Raw genomic sequence first — 23,634 nt, 5'->3', positions numbered from 1 at the left:
TATATCTAGTTACCCGTGTCTGACAACCGAGCGAACTAGAGCAAAAGTCATGGCAAACCTTGTGGCAAACAGAGCTCCTCGTGGCCAAGGCTAATGACTAAAACTAATGATCAGCCTTGCCAAGCCAAGCCAAGCTAAACAGTGAAACTGAAAGTTTTGTCGTTTTGTTACTTGTGTTGTTTTTGTTTTGTTTTCGTCTTGGTTGTAGTGTGATTGTTTCGTGTTGTCTTAATTCATGGGCTCCAAGTGAACTTCCAAACACGCGTAGGACATGGTTCGTTGTCACAAACTTGGGCGTCTCCCATCTGCACGGATCGTCCAGCAAGCGATGAACTTGGCATCAAACCCCCGAACGAAGACATGACCTACCCGCGGGACGATCGACGGCCTGACATCCCACCAACATCATCGACGCACTGAAACAACAAAACATCAAAAGCTATCCGTTCAAATCTCCCAAAAATGCGCGTGATTACCCGTGTGCTAGCGTTCCTGCTGGCCTCGATCTCTGGCGTTTTCGTAGCGCTCATGACTCTCCAGTATGACGCGCTCTTGAGTGACCAGAGTGCGCGAACAACCCCGGTGAGCTACGAGCTCCGGACTCCGAGCTACGCGTCGTGGCTATCCGAATTGGGCATTCAGCGCGACTGCAGTCCGGACGCTTCTGCGAGTAGCGCCGACTCCGTCAGCGAGGCGGAGTTCCTGTATCGACAGGTAATTGTTCGTTTTGTTCAGACAGTCGGAGGTACAATTGTTAGTCAGCCGAAATGGGCATGAGGATTTTAGAAAGTGCTGTACAATGCTGTGCAATACAGTGTACAAGCAAGTGCTATACAATGCTTACTATAATAAAAAAAAATTGAATGGACATTTGTGTTAAAACAGCCTAGGTCTATCTGCCTTTCGGGTATGGTGACACTGAGGGCTATGTTTTGTTTCTCCTAAAAAGAAACGGAAGTGACAATATCACGTCTGATTGGCTAGAGGCTCAAACGACGAAAGTTCCCTTTTTCGTCATTTGTGCCGTTATGGCCAATCAGATGCAATATTGTCACTTCCGTCACTTCCATTTCTTTTTAAGAGAAATTAAACATTTGTCGAACATAACCTCCCTGGTTTACGCTCTAGATAAGAAATATAGCCAGTGCGGTACCAGGGGCCTTCAACGTGCATCACGCAGTAATGATGCACAACCGCACGTCGGCACGATGCTCGTCCAGATCAAAGCAAGCAGGGGTGCGGATTGAGCCCAGGATCCCTGGGTTCTACAGTGCGTAGAAATATAGCCAGTGCGGTACCAGGGGCCTTCAACGTGCATCACGCAGTAATGATGCACAACCGCACGTCGGCACGATGCTCGTCCAGATCAAAGCAAGCAGGGGTGCAAATTGAGCCCAGGATCCCTGGGTTCTACAGTGCATAGAAATATAGCCAGTGCGGTACCAGGGGCCTTCAACGTGCATCACGCAGTAATGATGCACAACCGCACGTCGGCACGATGCTCAACCAGATCAAAGCAAGCAGGGGTGCGGATTGAGCCCAGGATCCCTGGGTTCTACAGTGCGTGCTTTCTTTCGCTCCTTGTGCTACGAGCTGGGGTGTTCTAACACACGCAACCACTGATCCCTCGCGTACAGGTGCCCGTCCTGTGCCTCGTCCAGGCCAAGACGCGGCAACAGGTTCGGGCGGTCTACAACAACTGGGGCCGACACTGCAACCGCCTGGTGTTCTTTGGCAGCATACAGGTACTATACTCATCGGAGCTACAATCCAATAAGCAGTGATAGTGTTCATGAGGTTCAAACTGAAGTGCCTCGTGACAGACACTGCAAATACATGTATGCCCGAAAGCGGCGTTTTTCGTAATGTAAAAGAGACAGCCACAAGAGATTGCCGAGTGGACATAACAACAGAAATTTCCCTCAAAGGTGTATTTTACTTATTGAAAAAATAAACACTATGAGGAGAAACAGTACAAAAACTGCAGTGCGTGAAAAGGTTCTCGCACAGGTAGTTGACAGGTGTGCGAACAAAAATACTAGAAAAATTCGACCCAGCTATGTTCGGCTGCCGATTAGCAAAGTCACTTTCGCAGTTTAAACTTCCCTTAAAATTTTAGTACAAGCTTTGTTGGGATATCAAATACCTTACCAAAAAAAAAAAAAAACACCTTTTACATGTACGTTTTTAGAGTCTAGTGCTTCAGGCACTAATATACTGTGACAAAGCCATGAGGTTTCATCTCAGCAATACAGCTAAACTTTGGCTGTTTGAATGCATGTGAAGCAAAGGCTCACATACAGGCTCACACATAGTGAGTTCAAGTACCGTATCTGTCGGTTTTAATGTAAACGGGCATTTTTAGGCACATATCCAGAGGTTGGCAGTTCGGGTTGAACTCGCCGAAACTCGCAAATGGCTTAAAATAGAAAATACTGCAATTTTTTTCATCCCAAGATTTATAACTAGAAACAAAAAAAAAAATTGACTGGCCATCATTTCTACACTCATACTTATTTGCCATCATTTCTACACTCATACTTATTCAAGCTCACAAATTTATGATCTCAAACTCACAAACTCAGTCAAACTTTTGAACTCACATGCACTGTCAAACTCACAAACTCCACTTCAAAACTCCAACTCTTGAACTCAAATTGAGTCAAGCTGCACAAACTCCGTCAAACTCATGGACCCAAACTCACAAGCTTGAACTCATTCAGTGAAGCTCACAAATGCAGTCAAACTCATAAACTCGTGCGAATTCAAAACAAATGAATCATACTCAACCAGGACGGCACAAGAGTTGCACGACAGTGGGCACAGACACGACCCCGTTGAAGGCTCCATCACCATGTGCAGGATCCATATGTTCCGGTCCACCAAATCCCGCTCTCCGTGGCGGATGCTCAAGTCACCTGCTTGGTTCTGCGCCATGTCCTGCACAAGTACGGCGGCGAGTTTTCCTGGGTGCTCCTGGTGGACGATGAGACCTTTGCCATCGTCGAGAACCTCCGCTTCTACGTGGCGCCGCTCAACTCGAGTGCCGTCTACTACCTGGGACACCCGGTAAAGGGCTGTCCAACGGGATGCGTTTTCTGCGGTCACGGCATTTCCTGTACTGGACGTGGAGGTTTTCCTCCGGTTCCGGTCTGCTTTGGGATGGGTATTTTTTGTTTACCGGAGAGGAAGGCAACCCTCTGCTTCAATCCCTGAGCTGTAGTTTACTGGCTATCGTTAAGGCTTCCGCTGTCATTGTGGGCCCTAATCTCCCGAAAACAAGCAAGGGAAGGAGAGGAGGACGACCGTGTTGTTTGTGTAGTTGATGCCCTCACTGCCCATGGACGTGTGTGCTGCAACGTTCACGCTTTTTGAGAAGCATGTGCGTTTTTCTTGCTGTGTACGGCATCTGCTGTGTCCTGTTTTGACTTCTTTTTAGTTAAAACACTGACCTGCTTCAAATGAAGCACCTTTTCTCGACGTCTTAGCGGCGTTGCAGCAGCTACAACTCTAATCTCCCATGCTCACATGCAGCAACTGCTGAAACAACAAACCAGCACATTTTGACGTTATCATTAAATATGTAATTCTCTCGAACACTATAGGAATCCAACAGCTAATGAAAAACACGCATCACGCGGCAAGCACTGTCATGTCCAGCAGCGACGTATGCCGACTGGCCCAATTTCCTACCTTGTTATATTTCTCTTGCACTATTTAGAAGCAAAGTTATGTGGTAATGATCCCGTTTTTATGTCTTGAAATGGCGTTGTGAAACAATTCTCCTGTAGCACCCAAAAGAATTCATATCAAACCATAGCAAAGCCAGGTTTTGTCTTCAGTTATCACCATCACCACGAGATCGGGTCTCTGCAAATATCTCATCCACGATTGGTTGCTGCTGCCTCAAACATCTTTGAGTTGCAACATTCGAGTCGTCAATTTTGATCCCAGCAACGCATCTAGTAGCGGCCAACAACTCATGAATAACCCTGGAATTCTGGGGAAAGTTGTGCTGTCTGAAGTAGGCCCCCCCAAAAAGAATTGCAGCTGTATCTCAGTCTATTAGTCGAACCATCGCATACAGAATTGAATTTCGCAAGGAACACAATGTGCACGTGTGTCCAGTCTTGCCCTTTCTGGTATGCGACATTGTATCTTTAAGCGTCGCTATGTCCTCCTTTTGAACCACTTTTCAGCTTGTTCCTAAAGCTTTTCCCAGCTGGCAAACTCTTCTCGAAGCCTGTTTGGCATCTCAGCGTCTGCTCTCCTGCTTCTTCTGTTTTTCTTCTTTCTTGTCCCAAACATCCTTGACAGTTGGTCAACTCCAGCTCCCACTGCGGCATTGGATGCACGCAAAGGGCAGTGCGAAATCTAAGTTTGCCTCTGTAGCAGTGGGATTCTGCATTATAATCCTTTAAGTGTCGTTTTTTTTTCTTCTTGCATGTCGAATGCAATTTTTTTGTCTTAGTGAGACTGTAGCATGCTCCGTGAATAATATTTATTTATAAAACTATTTTATGGCCAAAAACTTAATTGATGTCTGCATGCTTCCAACTTATGACTTTTCTCTCGTATTGTACTTTTCAAGAACAGGTACTATGCAGTGGCACCTCGACCTCGCGTCCTGAGGTCACACTTTTGAGTGGCCTTATTGTCCTCCGTCAATTCGTAACTGTAACCTCTTTGTTTTCACAGTCGTCGAATACCGAATTTATTAGTAATTTCTAGATCTCGGCATTCACCGCGAAGCGCAAGGGTAAACGACATGCCAGGTTTGCTATCTTGTATCAACTAAGTAGTATAGTGAAACAAAAGTTGCCTAAAGAAGAAAAAAAAAAGAAAAGAAAATGTACCATCAAAAAGCAACGACACAAGAAAAAACATTTTTTTCATTGCTTGCTCATGCACGCCACCTCACACACACACACAAAAAAAAGGAAAAAAGGTGACAGCTCGGTTGGAAGGAGCAGGGAGCAAACCGAAACTGAAACCGCACTGGGTTGCGCCCGAGTACACTTGGGCATGGCACTCAGGGGGTTGACAACAATGTGAAGCTCGTGTCAAGGCTGGTTCACACACTTGCACCTGCTTACGACGGAGTCCTTGGGACCTCTTACGACGAGAGCACACAGTGGCAAAAGTTCTCCGAGCCAGCAAAGAAAGAATGATACTCAAGAAAAAGAAAGAGGAAATATACAGAGATGCCAAGTGTTCTGCGGCAACCCGATAGGTGGCGCCAGCATGTTCCTTTGTGATTTTTTTTTCTTTTTTAAGAACTTTCACGCTTAACCGCTGGGATTGCGACGTCTGACGATGCGACGCTCCGGGCTTTTGTGACGTCATTTGTGGCCGCTTCGGGACCGCTTTTGATGCGTGGGCGAAATAAAACGTTAAATGCGCCCGTCTGAGACGCATTCTGGGCACTGTACCTCGAGGCTCGCTCACTCATTACATCGGTCTCATCAGGTACAGGAGACGTCCGGCGGCTTCTACAACTCGATGGCGGGCGGCATCGTGCTGAGCGAGGGCGCCGTCCGGAGCCTGTCAAGGACGATGGGTCGGCGCTGCGACCGGCTGGGCAAGACGAGCGTGGCCATGGACCGCTACGTCGGGAAGCTGCTGCTGCAAGGCCCCTCCGGCGGCGGCCCCCTGAGGCCGGTGGATACGAGGGACCCCCTGGCGAGGGGCCGCTTCAACCCCTTCAGCGTCGAGAAGATGCTGATGCCGGGCTCCATCTCCTACTTCAACTCGTACTGGAGGAGCAGCCTCTTCCTCAGCCAGGAGGTGAGGCCAAGGGCCGCCCGTCAAACTTTGTCGGGAGAGTGCGGTAGGTCGATGGTCGTCGTCGTACGTACACTGCGGCGATGGACCTTTTTCCGGTTACGAGCGCCGTCTTCGGAGTTGTCTTTCAACTACAAATGAAGGGCAGCCCAACTTGATTCCGCCCGTCAGAATTAATACATTGACATCGTACTGCTGTATTGATCTTCGTTGCTTTTTATGCCCCATACTAGCGTATACTCAAGCAAGAATGGCTGAAAGAGACGAAATATGTCCAAAGATAAGTGCTGAATATGTCAGTCGACTGGAACTTTGCCCTGCAAAAATGGCGACAGTGGGAAGCAAGGCCAGGAGAGGCGTTGTATGCATGCGCAGAAGCTTACTGGAAAAAGGACCTTCCGCATCCGAAAGTTTCCGCCCAAATGGGAATCCGTGCATACCCCTGAAGGTGTTGCTGTTTGTCGTGTCTGGTGTACTATAAATGTTATATTCGCACTATGTTTAGTTTTGCTGGGGCTAGTTGTAGCGTCAAAATGAGACGCTCTGTGATGTGTGCAAGTTGGTAGCTTAGTGTGTCGGTGGCTTCGGCGGTGGTGGCAACCGGAGCGTCAGCTCTTCCTGTTCAGGCTTTTGGCACTTCTCAGATTTGAATTCAGAGGATGACAACTCGTCATTTAATGAAGAGGCTCTGTAGAGTACCTTCGGTTCAGAATCTGAAACTGCTGGACTGTCGTGGAAACGGACGCACCAAAATAAAACTGAGGGGAAGGGTGGTGACAACCTTTCGCCCTCGACATTTTCATTCAACGGTTCTAAACCTGACCAGCTTGCAAGCACTGTACATGCTCAAACTAAATACCGTAATATCCCGAGTCATCGCCCACCCCCCTACCGCCTGAAATTAATTAAAAAAGTGGGGTGGGCCATGTCTCAGTGGGTGAGCACAAACACTTGAAAAAAAAAGCGGAAAAAACCGCCTATTCTTCTCTGCGTATCTAGCGCTAATGCACAGGAGATACATCAAACTCAAAACTCGATTTAGTTTCCTTGTTTTATAGAAAAAAATGCTCACGAAAGAATATTTTACTATAGCGAAGTCCGTTGCCTGCATACGCGCTAGAAACACTGCCGATCTGCATATAGCGCGAACGTTTGTTCCGTCAAAGAATGTCACCACAATGTTCTCCTAGTTAGTAAAAAAAAGAAAGAACAGTCTACAAGAAAATAGAAAAACCGACCAGGCGCAACGAGCGAGCGAGCGAGCGAGCGGACCAAAGAAGCGACCAAGAGCAATGCTGGGAAATCGGGAAAGCGGGAAAGCCGGCGGTCGCGTTGGCAAATACTTTGGCGTCGGGCCAAGTCGGGCGCCTTGTCAATCGCAAGCTCTTGCGCAACTTTCTTGTTTGGTGCGTACACACGTGCGTCCGTGCACGGCGGGCTATCAATGCACGGCTGGGACGCTCTGCAAACGTCTGTGTAGGGCGTTCCAGCAAAGCTTTATTTACGCGTTGGCTTTGCCTAAAATATTGCACAACCGCGGTCGCGACGGGCGGGAAGAAGGAGCGGGTTCGCGGTGACCTTACTTCGGCGGAGACAGACTTTGGCCTAACACTCCGCGGTTACATTAACAAACTCTTATTTTGTTATCTCCATCGTTCTCTTTTCGCACGGATACACGACCACTTTGGGGTCGCTCACGGAGGAAATGCGTAAACAAAAAGAAGTGTCTTTCCCTCCTTCGTTTTACTTTGTCACGGACGTCCTCCAACTGTAAGGTCCGCGGCCGCGTCATTCGGGTAGGATGAGTGTTCGCGGATCGCGGAGTCCGCGCTGGGGTATTTGAAGGGGTGGGCGATGACTCGGTGTTTTTTCGGAAATCGATATTGGCCCAAAAAATAGGGTGGGCGATGGCTCGGGGATGGGCGATGACTCGGGATATTACGAAGGTAAAAAATGAATAAACAAACTTGTCCATCAACTTTTTTTCTTATACTATCCATTTGTTCCCAAAAGGATAGTATTTTTGGGGGAAAAACCTGACTGTGAATGGGTTAAGTACATTTCTTTAGTTCACTCTGTAATCATGGGTTAAATCTATATTGACAAGCTGCTCGACTTCTTGAACAAAAGGCTGAGATTGGTTTTTGCTAAGTAGGGAAAAATCAAGTATGAGTTAAGAATATGAGTGAAAGCAGGAAAAATGTGCATTTGTTGTTTGTTAAAGAGTCTCCCGGAGTTGTGATTAACGAACATCTGGATTAATTGATAGCTTTGTTTTTTTTTCCTCTTAACACATGTACCGTAAACATTTTCACGGGCTCAGTATTTAGCAAATTTAGCCAATTCTAGGTTTCAGGTATATTTTGCGGGCTCAACATTTTGCGATTTCGAGTGGCTGTTATGCATTCGTTACCCTGGGGTAATATATTCGCGTGATCTATTTTTTGCAACATTTGTCAAGTCCAGACACAACGATAATTGGTTATAAGTTATAACTATTGAATTTTCGGTTTCGTCAATATCGTTAAAACAGGATGGTACTGTGTTCGTGTTGTTTTTTGTGCTGCTGTCGGGGTGGGGGAAGGGGGGGGGGGGGGGGGGCGGGGCGGGGCGGGGCGGGGCGGGGCGGGGCGGGGCGGGGGGGGGGGGGCGGGGCAGGGCGGGGCAAGGCGGGGCGCTTATCAAGCAACATTTGAGTTGCTTTTTTCCCTGCCTCCCTCTTTCAAATGGAGAAAAATAAAGAGCTTGAATTCAAAGTACAGTAATTCCTCGTTATAACGAAATTGCTTTTTCCGAATTATCGCTTTTATCGAAGTTCAACATAATCCCCTACCAAAATGCACGTACTTCGAACCGGGTAATTCAAAGAGTATCGGCGGCCAACCACGCCATTTACGAAGGCCGCAGTGCCGAAAGCACGCAAGCCTAGACGAAGGCGCGAGAAGACCTTTGCATTTTCTCCCCCTTCACTGAGGTGAACGGCAAACTGGGGAAACGGTAAACAAGGAAACGAAGCAAACGGGTGACGAAGGGCAAAGCGCCGCTTCCAATGCCAATGCGCCGACACAGGCGGGGAGCAGCAGGACCAGCATCCGTGTTCCGACGCTACTCGTGGCGCCCGCGGCCGACCCAGTTGACGCTGCCCAACTCCTGTCGGAATCGGGTCAACGAAGGGACGGAGCCCGCGGGAGATCATTCTTTCGGGAGCACCCGATGCGCGCGCCTGCAGCATACAGGAGTGTTTGCCGAAAGTCGCTTAGATCTGCGAGGTCGAGAAAAGTGGCCGGTCCAAGTATGAAATCGCTAAAGAATTCGCCATTCCGGCTTCGGCTGTTCAACACTGTCCACCATTTTGCAGAACAGCCAAGGCATACTGGACGGGTTCTAGAAGTTTCTCATGCAAGACTAAGCGCGCCCGCAAACCGAAAATGAAAGATGGCCAACTGCTTTGCGCACGTTAGATTTTTTCTTGCGGGCATGTTTGTCAAGCCGACACAAAATTACCAGGGCTGCAACAATCTTTATAGGAGAGTATGCAAACATGTTGGCGAAGCCACTGAGGATAACTTTGATTCGATTGTGCTTGTCGACGCGGACATTCCCATCGCTTCTGCCACAGATACTGCGGTCGTAGTCTCTGCGTGTGGCCGGTACTAACACGAAGCGACGTCAAAGAGGCACCTTAGGAAAGTCCGACGACTGTGGAGACAAGGAACATCCTATGGCTGCTTCGAAACAAAGTGGAGTGCAGCGGTCGTGGCAGTGTTCTTGCGATGCCTGGAGTAGTTTGAGGGGAACTGATGCTTGAATTAAATTATCAGCAAACTCCACTTAATTATTTTTTTTTACTCGGTAAAGCAGCCACTTGTTCATAGCCTAAGTTTTGTTTTATTAAATATACGGCTAGTGTTTCCGTCCACCTTGGAGGCTGCTGGCGCAGTATTTAAAATACGCTGAACGCGTACTTCGCATGGTCGGTGTGCAAAGTATGCAATTGGACCCAAGCCTCGCGTGTTTCCAAGATATGGTTGCCTCGGATAATCGACACAGCAGCTACAGTATAGACCACTTACAACGTAACCGCTTATAGTGCAGGACCGGGTATAACGCGGCTTTTGTAAACCACCGGTTCGCCTCCCATAGAACTCCATGTAATTACATACTGCTTAAAATGCAGGCGCGTGAAGGGAAATACCGGTTATAGTGCGGTTTCTGGAACAGCCTGCCAACCGCACTGACCGGCGCAGCGAGCACGCTTCCCTGTGCGACACTAGATAACCAAGACAACGGCGCTAGCTGCAAGCGGCACTCGCGGGGCCAGGAGGTTGCTCGAAGAAGCGGGGAGAAGCGAAGAGAGAAGCTTCATGTCCATAGCGACGGAGGGACACACGCAAGTGTCGTTCACGTGCATGCGTCCCTCCGCTGCGTTGGAAAGTTGGAAACAACTGCAACGACAGACCAATCGCAGGTCGAGGGGAAGTGTTCGCGTGTTGCGTGCCGGTCGCGGGACAGCTTCTTCTATCCGCAAACATGGCGTCGGTTGTGATCGTCGACGTAGACAGCGTGGTGGAAGCTCATCGTTCCGTGTAAAAGCGCTATTCTTGACTGTGAATTTCCGTTGTGTGTCGCTATGATAACCCAGCACGTACCAGAAGGGAAGATCCACATACTCGTGCGGCGATGTCGTGGCGGCACTCTCAAGACGGCAGAAACGCCTGTGTCGTCGTGTTTGTTTACTTCGACTACAGTGGTGCTTTCTAAGCATTTGTGTTTTCGAACATCGCCCGGATTTCTTATTTGGAGCATTTCATGCCTGTGCTCAAGTTGAAGGTGTTACTGGCGCGTACCATATAAACGATGTGAATTTTCACGCGTTTTCATCACCAGAGAAAAGTGATTAGGGTTAGCAATCCTGAACGCTCGCAACGTCCGTCCGCAACCCCCGACGCCGTTAAAAGGCTGCGCCAGGCAAAAGTCGCTCATTTCTTTCAAAATGTGTGACACACTTGAGAGAGAAGTGTACTAGTCTGGTGAAATAACGACTTTCCTCAAACTAAACTTTATTTTTCATCTAACATAAAATAAATTCTTTTACAAAGGTAAGTTGTCTCAAGGCATGTATTTTGGCCTGAAAGATTGATGTTTTGGTTATAGCGCGGTACCGCTTATAGTGCGGATTTTCGGGACTCCCGCGACATACGTTATATGCAGTCTACACTGTACTATACTTCAATTCACCTTAACCTGGCAAGGAGCGAATGGTACAGCCACGCTTGAGCCAATCGTAGCAACGAGGCAAAGCATGTGACGGCCTTTACCGAAGGTAGACGGGCATGAGTGCCAGACAATCAGTTGGAGAAGAGAGGAAGGAAGAACTCTCTTTTACCCGGACCCTCTTTTGCGCGTCCCAGACGCACAAAGAAGGCTAATCTCCCTATCGGGGACCAGCCAATCACTTGAAATTTGTATAAAAGCGGCTTTCCACTCTCCCCTGCCCATGGCCTCGGCAGCACTTCGTGCCACTAGCGAGATAGTCAAACGTTTCCCTTCGACATGCCGGTTGGCTCCGTGGGATTGTAGCCCTCCCCATTGGTCAAGTTATGGCGAGACAGGGTATGACCCTTTTCGCAAGAATGCACGCTGCAAGGAGGTGCTTTTGCATCCTACGTACACCGCGGACTTTCAGTCAAATGGGAGGAGAAAGAATCCTTGTCATAACACTGCTCTCTGCAACGTCTGTAAAATATTTCACTGCCAGTTCTGCTAGTGCTTATCTAAAGGATTGGTTAACGAGAAATTTTACGGGGTGTTTTGGATGTTCCTTTGAGACAACCAATCCTCAGGAACATGTTTAAGACAGCAGAAGGATCTTGCTAAATGTCCAACTTGGCCATTTCTGTAGCACTTAAATGTCCTAGGTATTGCGGCATAAAGAAGCTCTGGACGCTTACGGGAGGGAACTACCCAAAAGGGTCAACTTTTGAACCTTTGGGTTAATATGAATGAAATTCACTGTATTTGCTGGCAGTTGTGAAGCAGAATGCAGTGGAAAGTTTCATCTGTGTACATGAATTGTGAAAGGAGAGTTGTTTTTATCAGGAAGTCATTGACATTGTTTAGGAAAACTATTCTTAGAAAACTAATGTAATACCCAACATTCTTCATCACTAGATATGCAGCAAATGCCTGGAGAGTGCAACTGTGAAAACAAAATTTCCAAAAAGTAATCTATGCTAACATCGCGCTGAAAAATCAAATAAATTTTTTACCTTCTATGTCGTTGACAAAATCCTAACATCTTTCATAAAAGACATCCACTGAGTAAAAAAAAAAAAAAAAGCCACAGTTGCATTTCCTATTAAATTCCACTAAGAAAGAACAATAAGCAAGCCTTTCCTTTTGTCCCGTTACCAAACGATAGTTTTCCTAAAGTGAAATTTATTCCAAAAAGTAAAACGAAGAAAAATCTGTTCAAGGTGCTCGAACATCTTTTTCTTTAGCGTTGCTGGACCGAAAATAATTCATAAACAAATAACTATGTAGTGTAAACAAATGAAACTTTTTGAGAATACTCTTTAGGTGTTGGTGGATATAAATATAGCTGTTAGGTTCAAAGACCTCTGGGTAGTTATTTTGGGGGATTTTGGTGGGGTTGGACCGGACAAGGAATGCGGGCTTTAACATGTTTACGAGGAGGGGGAGTCGCAGACCCAAATGTCGGCTGTTAATGGGTTCCCGGAGAATATGGCACTGGGGCACCGAGACTGAGATGGAAGCACGTGGGATCACGGAGCCTGCCCCCGAGCTGAAACAGCGAGGGGAGGGGGGAAGAGGCAGGGGGGAGTGAGTGAGTGAGTGGGGACGGTTCTTGGAAACTCGGCCGCCGCTGAGCATCGGAGGAAGCAAGAATCTACCAGACTCCAAGAGGACTCGCGAGGCTCGAAGTTTTAACACCTAAAACCCAGTCTGTGAATATATGTAAATAAACCAAATATATATTCGTAACTTCCACTAGATGTGTTCCTGTGTGTCAATGTCTCCGTCGGGCCAAGGCGCAATCCCGGGCGGTTGTCTTCATCACATCTGTGGCGACCAGAAAATGTTTTTTCTGGGTAGTTTTAAGTGATGGGCTAGTTCCACACGGGGAGATTAGCCTTCTTTGTGCAAACGAAGTGATCTGAAGTCGCTCGGGGTGCAAGGGACGGCTCGTGTTCGGAAACGCAAAAAGGGGTCTGTCGGTGGCGTGCATTCTTAGACAAGGGCAGAGCCGTATATTAGGAGAAAACTCTCCTAATATGCCTAATATGGAACAATGGGCGGAGCAAAGGCCGCCGCCAGTGCCGAAAACTCCCCCCGCGGTTAGAGCGTAAACTAAAGGTACGACACAGCGTCGACCAATCGGGAGACCGCAATGTCTTAATATTGCAAACAACATTTAAAGCAGTAAAGACAAAGGCACAGGCGCGTGAGCCTAGCTCAGCGAAACGCTTTTGTTTGTACGAGAAGTCGTGCATAGGAGGCACTTTCTAAAGCCATGCGCTCATGCCCACGCCTTTGTCTGCACCATTGATGTTTGTGCAGATGGAGTATCGGTGATAGTTTGCTCTGGGCCAAATTACTAGAACAGCGTCTCAGAGACTGGCTGAAAAAAAACAGTGCAAAGGGTGGGGCGCGCGAGCGTCTTGAGACGCGGAGTGCCGCTTGGCTCGTGCGCTGGCTTTGGCAGTGCTTTCTTTCCCCATCTCAGCTGAGATGCTGTTTCTAGCAAGTCGGCCCCGGTTTGGAGCGCACATTCGTTTATTCTACACTTGAATATTCGCGTGTCGAAAACCTCACATGCCCAAAGTTTTCAGTCACCGAGAGATGCTGCCTATTCAAACTAATGTATGGCCAAACTCTCCCAATAAACGGCTTTGGACAAGGGCCTCTTACAAAAAAAGGGTTTCATCTGCTCCCAGGGTGGCCATTGCTGTAGCCGGCGAGCGGTGACCTTTCACGGCGTCAACCCGGTCGAGATGTTCCTCTTTGAGTACCTTGCCCATCAGCTGCAGCCGCCGGTCAAGCCTGGCACGGTCAGGCAGCCGCCCACAAACTCGCCGCCCAACGGGGCTCCCATGGAGCTGAGCAGCGTGCTCAGCGGCAAGGCCTTCATCAGGCCCTTTGGCATCGGCAAGACCACCTTCTTGTGACGGTAGACGGATTGCGGTCGTTGCCCCTGGGAACATCTTTTTTTATGTCGTGGCAACACAATGGGCGGCAAGGATGTGGTGAGCGGAACACGTCTCTGACAGGCGCGTTTGGCAACCTGTTCCGTCCCCGCATCGACGGTGGTCCCGAAGTGGCAACAAAAGGCGTCCCCAGAACCGGAGTGTCACGCTAGATGTTTACCGAGGAGCCAGGGTCCAAATGTAGAAAAGATCAAATGTTTTCTTGCTTTTATTTGAATATGTCTTATTTTGGGCTTTGCTTATCGAGTGAAAACATAAAAAAAGATTGGTTTAGCTTTCCTACAACCTTATAGAAAGCTAAAATAGGAGATTGCATTGAGCTGTAGCAATGTGTACCTTTTTATATCCTGACCCGACTTTTACTCTAATTTATAATGGAGTGCAAAATGCCAGTGTCCATTGTAATGTGAGGGTGCGTTTTCCGATTGTTTTTCTATGCGAGTGCGAATGAGCGTCTAGAACAAATATACTACATGTATACACATTCATTATGCAATCAAGGTGATTGGAAACTTGTGCCACATGATCTTACCCTTTTCCATGAAACATCACAAAGTGCCTTCTTTAAACTTGTATCGGTTATTCACATGCGATGAAGTGCAAGTGAGTTGGCCTTTTTTTTTATTATCGTGTACACTGAATGACTCTGTACGCTCGAACGTGACTTCTGTGCTTTTTTGCTTTTTGTTTCGAAAGGGTACTTGTGGGCATCAAGATTCACCACTTAAGCTAGTACCCCAACTGAGCCGTTTTTGCCTCTATAGTAGTTTTACTAACAATCCTTCAATAAGCAAAAAAGAAAAAAAAAGAAAACCGGGGACGGTTTGTTAAGTAAAAAAGAAAACCGGGGACGGTTTGTTTGTTTCATCAGTGTAGTGGAGTGTACTCAAGGTGTGGCTACACCAGGTTGTGAAACTAATAATAACTAAACTATGTCATGAACCAACCTTGGAATTCAACCCAAGGTTCTTGAAACAACAGTCATACTTTCACTTTAAATGTGAGCATAGCAGAATTAAGCTATGAGAGTAACCTCCGGGCTTTCAGCGGCTCTGCCAAGCATGCCTGCTTGTGCAGTGCAAACATTGAATGAAACAAATTATAGCTATAGCATACGTATTCATGTTTTCATGACAATGTCTCGGACGAGTTAATCTGTGCAATGCATTCTATCTGGAGTGGGATCTGCTAAAAGATGCTAATGAACATTATTTAGAAGTGTTCCCCGTCAGTTTTTAGAACAACCACAATGCTTGCAAGCTCTTGTATTATCATACACTGTTTACATGTGGTGCATCCTCGAGTGTGCGAGCACTTCAGCTGCTGGGTTGTCTTATCGAGTAGTACCATTTTAAGACAACCACGTCTCTGTCGTTTCACATTTATATACTGTCTGTGCACATCAGCCCAAAGCACATTGTCAATGCTTGCTTGATGCAAGCAGTGCTTTGGGTAGGCACGTACAAAAGGGGCCATGAAACAAATTTTGAGGTGGAGTTTTGTTAGGTGTATCTTGCATAGTCCAAAATGTGTATTGAAACATGGCGGTTTTCAATTGGGAGCCGTATGTTTACCGAGTAGTCCGGGAAACAAAAAGTTAACTATTTCACAGTCTTACAATCGTCTGAACATCTGGAAGCTTGAAAAGGCATTTCACTTTGTTGAAAAAGCAGATTGTTCACATCTCCAGTAAGGCCACCTTACAGCAAGGGGGACTTAGACACCCTTTCTTTTTGTGATACAAGCGGAAAGGCCTTGGTCAGAATGTCTTGCTCACAATCTTGTTGCCTGATGAAATTGTACTCTCATTAATTCAAACTCTCTTAATTCAAACTTGCATATAATTCAAACTAAAATGCAGGTCCCATCCTATGTGTCTCTATGGGAGGAAACTCCAGATAAATCAAACTGCTGTACTCAAACAAATTTTTGGCCCTCCTCAAGTTTGAATTAATGAGATTCAACTGTATACCCGTTTTCACCTCAAGAACCAGATTAAAAAAAGTCTGGCTTCTTGTGGAACATTACTGATTTCTCCCTTTATGTAGAGAATTAAGATAAATGTATGTGAATTGTAGATTAGATATATGTTCTCTTATTAAGGCACACATTCCAAACGCCAAAACCATCGCTTTTTCCTCTGACAACCAAATCCCGTTGGAACTACTTTGCGCTGCGTATGGAGAATGCTCAAAACTTACTTTTTTTTAGGTGAAACCGGGTATGGAGATGTGCAAATACTGGTTCCAATTAAACCCCTAGCTTGAACACTGCAAAGGGAGCCGGTTTATTGTGGGTTCCCATAGAACTGTGAAGCCATGAATGATGCAAAGCTACAGTCGAGCCCGGTTATATCACACCCGGGTATTTAGAATTATTGTTTATATCGAACAGTCCAAACATCCCCTTGAAAATCACATGTAAAAGTGTAGGAGCGTTGTTTTTCTGCATGGAACTCCTATAGCCTCCCATGGCGGGGTCACTCGATATAGCGATATAGCCGCCGGTCGCTTTTCCCGCGGTCAGATTGCGCCGGCGGCACCTAGCGTTGCGGGGCTGGCAGGCCGCCAATCCAGCGCACAAAACAAAAAAAGTTGTAAAAAAGAAAAAAAAAAAAAAGTGGAAGATGGGAGGGGGAGCAGGGAGTGTCCAAGCGCCCGAACGGTAGCGTGCACTCTTTCCCCAAACACCGCCCACTGTCGCTTGTGTCACTGCGCAACTTCTTAACCCCCCCCCAAAAAAAAAAAGTCTTCGTCAAGTTGAGTGTGTCGACAACTACAGCCGAGTAATCACACTTTGGATGCCTTATCTTTGCTTACCTTTTTTGCTTTGCCCGTTTTTTTTTCTGCTGCCTCAATTTAGTGGTTTCTTTTTCTTGCTTGCTTAACTTTACTCTATGGATGGAGTTCTTTGTTACGCAGCTCGCTTTTTCCGTTCTTTAATTTTTTTTTATTATTTTCGAGTTTTGTTGTTGGCGCTCGATGTAAACACTGTTGCGTAAACGCCGCGGTGTTTGTGATCTTTACGAACTACGCTTTACTGTATTTAGCGGCTCTTAGAGGCTCTATTTGGAAAGGTCCCATTTGTCGCGGCCTTCGGTATTAGCAGACACGCGGAAATTTCAACTGGAGCTTAAGTTAACATATTTTTGTATATCAAATTATCGATATATTGAATTATTTTTTGATCCCCTTCGAATTCAATATATCCGGGTTCGACTGTATTCGCCTCCCCTACACACAGCCTTCCTTTCCTGCACGAAGTTGAGCGAGAAAGCGGTTAATGCCTTTCCCTGAAAAAATAGTGTAGTGTGAAAAGTTTACGACACATATTCCATGCTCAGTGGAGATCGAAGCTCTATTCGGAGCATTTACGTACCCAAGTTCAAATTACTTCACGATTCTGTGAGCAGTGACGTGCCTCGATGAACAATGTTTGTAAGCAGAGTCCATTTTATTATCGTCATTCGTTGTTTCATGTGAACTGCGAGTGTCTTACAAATACCGCCAATGCCTTAACCCGTGTGGACCAAGAAGCCTCCATTTGTGCGGCAATGTTCTGCCTTGTCCGTTTGCACTGCCTACCTTAACGCAAGTCCATTTCCGTAGGCAGTGCAAGAAATTTCTTAGTGCACGAAATTAAAAAAAAAAAGGGAACAAACAGTAGTGCAAACCTCAGCAGTCGTACTGCTTTGCTTGCACAAACAATCTCGGGTGCGATTTTTATGTGCACGCACATGATTGAACTAATTTTGAGTTCCTATTGTACTACATACAAAGCTCGTCGAGTGTTAGTGTTGCCTAATCCCACTCCAAATGGTCTGCCTTGAATGACAGCAGAGGCACCCCTGTTCCCTTTGGCATTGTTACAATAAACCGTTGAAGTCGTCTCTGAAATATGTTGGCAATGATGCCCCAACTGGTGCAGTCCAGCTCGTAGCCACGCATGGCTCACATATGCATAGTGTTGAAACTTGGCAAGTACCATTTCTATTACTATAGTCATTGACAAATTAAGTAATGCTTAATTAAGACGCTTATTATGTTCATGCTTTGTTTTTTGGAATTTTTACTGGATAATGCCCCAATCCCATTGACTGCAGAGCAACAAGACGCCTGTTTTTCTTAGGCTGTCGACAACCGTATTAATTGCCATTTATTTTTTTTTTAATTTCCAGCAAGTTTTTGCACTATATACCCACCTGAAACTGTGTTCGCAATTTGTATGTCTGTCATTTCCCTCAAGTAACAACGAAATAATTGTTCAAAGATTTTGGCTGTGAATCACACACCAAGAGCAAACTGTGCCGACGTCATTGCATAGCATCCTCTGCGGAATAACAGAGACCTCTGCAGGACGAAAGCACTAATTAAAGCTTTCTTTTTTGCGTTTTCTGGGATGGCCTTCCTTTTTTTCCTTTGCACGAGTAATTTGACCACAAGCACAACACATCACCCAACTAGGTATACTTTAATTAGTCAGCCACTCATAAGCGAGCAATACCATAGAAGGTCCACACGTAGAGTCGAAACGTAGCTTCTGTCCAGAGTGAAAGCAAAACAGCACCTTTTCCCCTCCGAACATTGAAGAAACGTCATTCCAAACAACAAATTTTCATTTTAGCCTCTTTAAAATTTTGGATGCGGAAAGCAGCCGAGAAGCTTTGAGTACATGGCTTGCACTGGTGTCACATTGGCGACCATTGTAGTGCACTTTCTGCCAAGCTTGTACCTTCAGCAAAAAAAAAAAAAAAAACCAGTTTGCACCATTGAATCAGCTTCTCTTGGCAAGAACAAATAGGAACGAGCCGAAATGACCGCCAGCGTACTGCGATGATGTCGCACGCGAACCATGTGTGGGACAGTCTGGAGGTTGAGATTTAGTCGCACAAGGAAATGGACAACCATCTATCATTGCGAATGACTTGCTTTGCGCGATTCCCCAATGGTAACTTTTTCGAAAAAAAAGTCGACAACACACTACTAGTAAGTTTTCCCAAGTTTGGCGATCGTGCAAATAGTCTTCGCACTTTTGGAATACAGTAGTTTGACTTTTGCCAACTCTGTATACTCTCGGGGAAATATTAGTCTGAAGTGCACGTCGGATAATCGGGCAAACACTGGATAGCTCCAAGAAAACCACGGTAGCCATTTACCATAGAATACCGCGCATCCGCCCATTCCACAGTAACCAGCCATTCCCAAATTTGCAAGATCTCAGAAAATATGCACAATACATTTATACGTAAAACTGATGACCACGCAAGCGCCCATCCTCCATTTTTTTTGCAATCGTCTCCAAATTTTGAGTGGGCGCTTGCCCGGTATTTTGCAGTAGTACATATAGTTCCACCGAGTCGAGTGCATTGGTTTGTCGATAGTAAAGAGCTTCCCACGAAGGGCAGAAAACGGCTTTACTCCACATGATTGAATTATCTAAATTGTTTTTTTTTTAAGCCCTTAGTGTACATTATTTTCCAAATATGGCGACACACCTCGACGCCCAGGTACTAACAAGCCTGTAGTGCTGGGTTTTCTATGTTGCTTACCAGAGGTCCGAGAGGGGCACAGATAAACACGGGTGCAGTCGGCGTTTGGATGGAACACTCTTTCATTCAGCGAGAACACGAATTACAGCCGAACACCGACGAGTCACTCGTATTCAATCTCTGGCCCACTCTGGCCTTCGGCAGGAGACAAAGAATTGCACTACGTCCGCGTCATCTAGCAGGCATTGCTTACCCAACGTGGTCGGTAGAGTAGAAGACGACATTCGCGTAATTTACGCGATACTACTAGTAGCTCTCCGAGACTGAACTAGGCATTCACAGTTGTGGCTGAACCTGCTCGTCTATTTACAGGGCCATTAAATCATGACAACACCATTTGGTTAGTTAAGAAAGACATTGGGAATGGCAAGGAGTAAACTATACTAGCCAAAGGTGCCCTAGTTTCGTGGCAGTGTTTCAGAAAGATGCTGGGCAACACTTGCAAAAGTTGAGCCATGGCTGCCAAGAAATGTGAACTCCAATTCATTCAAACGCAGTTAAAGAAGAAGAAAGAAAAAAAAAAAAAAAAAAAAAAAAAAAAAACTTGGCAATTTGCAGTGGTACAACTTCCCAAGAATATGCATCATTTGAAGGACACATTGGTCGTGTCCTGTAATAAAAGCAAATTCACTTGTAACCGCCGGACAGCGAAACTAGATGGATCTAACCTTTGGTGAGGCCTCCGAACGCTGGTTCACACATTTGTCTTCAAGAGTGATCGAGTGCATTGCAACCCAGTGGCACCATTTTGACTAAGTTAAAAGGAATAATTTCTCGAAGTGTAGACTTGATCTCTTCAATACTGGAAAGCTTTTGGTCCAGTTATACGTAGATTGGAAATGTGCCAGCACAACCCAAGAGATGCCTCTAATATGTTCTCTTGTAAGCAGTTACGATGCAGTAGACCACACTAAAACGCGAACGAGTGAACCGGCTTTTATTTACGGGAGAAAACTAAATGTCGACAGCAAATCCACTCGTCGAAACCTAAAATTTAATCCACTTTTAATGGCACACGTTCATCGGGTGATGACGTGCAATACACCAGGAGAATACAGTAAGAAAAAGAGAGGGGGAGCTAGATTGCTTTCTTGGCAGAGGACAAAGCACACAACCACACTTCAGAGTTTGTTAAACCACAGACACCAAGATCAACTCTGAATCTCGACATTTAACTAAAAATATAAAGGAAATGTCGAGAGTAGAGCTATACACAGACATGTACTCCCCTTAGTTACCCTTAAGACTCGAAACGGCCCAAAGGCGGCCCAACAACGCGCAACTCAACCATGCAATCAAACGAGACCTTGAAGAGCTTCTCCAGTTGCGCAACTCAACCATGCAGTCGAACGAGACCTCGAAGAGCTTCTCCAGTTGCGCTACTCAACCATGCAACCCTTTGCGGCAATGCCCTGAAGGACGCGAAAACAGCCAGCAGCGAGATAACAGAGTTGCCGCCATTCCCGTTTTCAGGAGCACAGGACTATAGGCTCGGGTGGTGTGAAGTTACGGTTGTGGCGACTGTACTTGATATGGCATGCCCTCCGAATTAAAGAAAAAAAGAAATGACTACTCAAGGTGGGAGGGACGGCTACTAATCTCTCGCATTCTGCGAAGACAAAGACGAAAACTTGCACCAAAGGAAAGGCCGTGGTGGAAGTGGACATCTTTCGCGATTGGGCGAAAAAACTGGAGACTGGGTGGACAATCTTTTAACAAGAGCCTTAGGCAGTAGGAGTTTGTTCAAACATTGCACTATTCACTTTGTGGAGATAGTTTTGAAACACTTTAATGAGAAAAAAAAAAGACCGATAGATCCATGCACTGACCACTTTGCATCGTTAGGCTTCAAGCGAGTTACGACAAAATTACAGTTGCTCTTGCGACAAGTTTTCAAAACATTTTAGTTTTAGGCTAGAAAGATTCCATTTTAGGCAGGCATTGTAAGAAAAACCTAACTATAATTTTGTCTGAACTGAGAAATACACCAAGGAACAAACCTTTTACATATTTACAGAAAACCCACGATACAGGTCCATTCCATTGTTTTGTGACAGTGCGGGAAACGAGGATTTAGCGATGAATAAATCTCGGAAAAAACGAAGAAAACCTGAATTGTATACGCTACACGGTTAAAACCTCTAAGACGCCTTGTAGAGTTTGAAAAGGGCCGGCAGTAGTGCGTCCTGAATTCTGACAGCACGAGCCGAACAACGCACCTACATGACACACTGCGAAGGCAGTTTAAAAAAATTGCAGTTTTTCACGAGCCACACACTTTTCTTTGAATGTCCCGTTAAACCTAAAAAAACGTCCTGTGCGGGCATTGCTTACACAACCTAACAAAACAGTCCAACACTCTACATTTGTGAGAAACAGTTTTCGTGGTGGACTACCGAAGACAGCCGGCAACATCTACAGCTTAACTTTGCCATTTTTTTTTGTCTTGCTTCAGTAACCCTGCAATTACAACACAAAAAAAAAAAAAAAAGAAGACTAACAAAAAACATTGCAGGAGCAATGCTTGGATCAAAGTGCTCCTTGCAAAAATAAATACCACTAAAAGGCCACAAAAGTGAATGAAGATAATCACCAAGACTAAGGAGCAACTTTAAAGAAAGGTCCCAACATTATAACCAGTTCACACCTCTCCAATTTGAAGACCGAGGCAACAAGATGAACATAGAAAAGTGTGGCTCTTTGGAATGTGCCCCGGCACCAAACAACCAGAAGCAACAGCAACAATAATCGCCTGGCAAACAAACTCTGGCAGCAAAGCTCGCTGTCCAGCAGCAGGCGGTGCAGGTAGCAGACGACGCCGGCGGCGGAAATGGCGGCGCTTTTTACTGCAGGTTGCTGCCAACTTGCGCAGAACCAAATGCAGCTGCCTCGTGCGTCATGTAGGTGTTGTGTTGGCTCGAGCTCAGGTTGGTCGTCTCGCTGGGAGTGCCGTCCGCCGCCGGGGGAGGCGGCATTGCAATGGGCACCGAGCCGGGGGCGTCCATCTTGGCCGCCGAAGTCGGCTGCGAGGTCACGGGGCTCTGGCCCTCTTCACTGCTGTACTCCTCCTGTAGACGCAGAGCAAAAGTCGTCTGGGTAATCCCGCAAGCCATGGCCCGCCACCAGGAAATACCATCCCAGTTACGCTCCACTTGAATTCCCTGGTAGAGTTTGTGACCCATCACGAAATGAAAGGTTGCGAAGAAAAGGAACCATTGCCTCAGAGTGCAAGTTTGTCTGCTTCTTTTGCAGTGGTTGTTCTGACATCAGAACGCCGAGCTCCGATTGGCTCTGATTGAAGGATAGCAGGGGAGACCTCAAGGCAGCTTGCTTAGAGGCCTACCCACTATCCTTCAATCAGAATCTATCGCAGCTCGCCATTCTCAGGGTGTCGCAAATTATTTTGAAATTCTCCGACTTTTCCAGGTTTTCTCTGACACTTTCAGGTGAAATTCCCTGACCACTGTAGAGGCAGTGTAATATGCAAGACATTACAACACAAGGCATTGAGCACTGTGAGGGTCATTTTGCACGGACTTAATCCAACTTGCATATTCTGAAATATTCGGGTTCGTCCAGTCCAGATTAAATGAGCACTTTCTTACCGCCGACATCGTCAGTGAAGAGGCCACTTCCGGCAACACAATGAAAAGACGACGCTCAGCCATACACTTCAACAACCGAATGGCAGCAAGGCCGCCAGATGAACACGTTCGGACACTTCTGGCTTAAGGATTGGGGTCTGCGGCTTTCCCATTTGCTACTAAATCTAGTAGCTCTAACTGGATCTAGACTAGTGCCCCACCCTCGATCCAATCCAATCCAAGGCTTGGACTGGATTTGTCAGCTGTTCTTTTTGCATCGGGTAGCACACTACATCGGGTGAGCAAAGTCCGCGCTCCGCTCTAAGCAGAATTTGTTGCCTATTTTTCTGCCCCCAAATTCCTCAAGTCTTTGCTCAAGGCACTCGATGGAGTTTCCGGCTTATTTTCCCTGACTGGGCTCGCTTTTCGACAATATCCCCAATGTTTCCCGGTAATTGAAATTTCCTTGACAATTCTCGGTTTTCCTGGT

General features: G+C 46.3%; 2 protein-coding genes across 3 annotated transcripts in view; one reads left to right on the top strand and one right to left on the bottom strand.

The window, feature by feature from the left end:
* Positions 1–108: 108 nt before the first annotated feature.
* Positions 109–21,428, top strand: LOC115321090 (glycoprotein-N-acetylgalactosamine 3-beta-galactosyltransferase 1). The gene is made up of 5 exons (XM_029981339.4): positions 109–714; positions 1,638–1,745; positions 2,863–3,069; positions 5,470–5,787; positions 13,743–21,428. Exons 1-5 carry the CDS (start codon positions 463–465, stop codon positions 13,971–13,973), a joined length of 1,116 nt encoding a protein of 371 aa, XP_029837199.1. The 5' UTR covers positions 109–462; the 3' UTR covers positions 13,974–21,428.
* LOC8043849 (dnaJ homolog subfamily C member 5) overlaps positions 20,535–23,634 on the bottom strand; it is a 27,970-nt gene continuing 24,870 nt past the window's right edge. For both annotated transcript variants that reach the window (XM_029981337.4, XM_029981338.4), the window contains one exon: positions 20,535–22,628. In XM_029981337.4, the coding sequence (XP_029837197.1) occupies positions 22,404–22,628 (225 nt within the window). In that variant the 3' untranslated portion in view covers positions 20,535–22,403. The remainder of the gene's footprint in view (positions 22,629–23,634) is intronic.

This window comes from Ixodes scapularis, unplaced genomic scaffold, assembly GCF_016920785.2.
Source record: "Ixodes scapularis isolate PalLabHiFi unplaced genomic scaffold, ASM1692078v2 PGA_scaffold12__126_contigs__length_90152505, whole genome shotgun sequence".
Taxonomy (NCBI): Eukaryota; Metazoa; Arthropoda; class Arachnida; order Ixodida; family Ixodidae; genus Ixodes; species Ixodes scapularis.
This window is presented reverse-complemented; position numbering and strand designations above follow the sequence as displayed.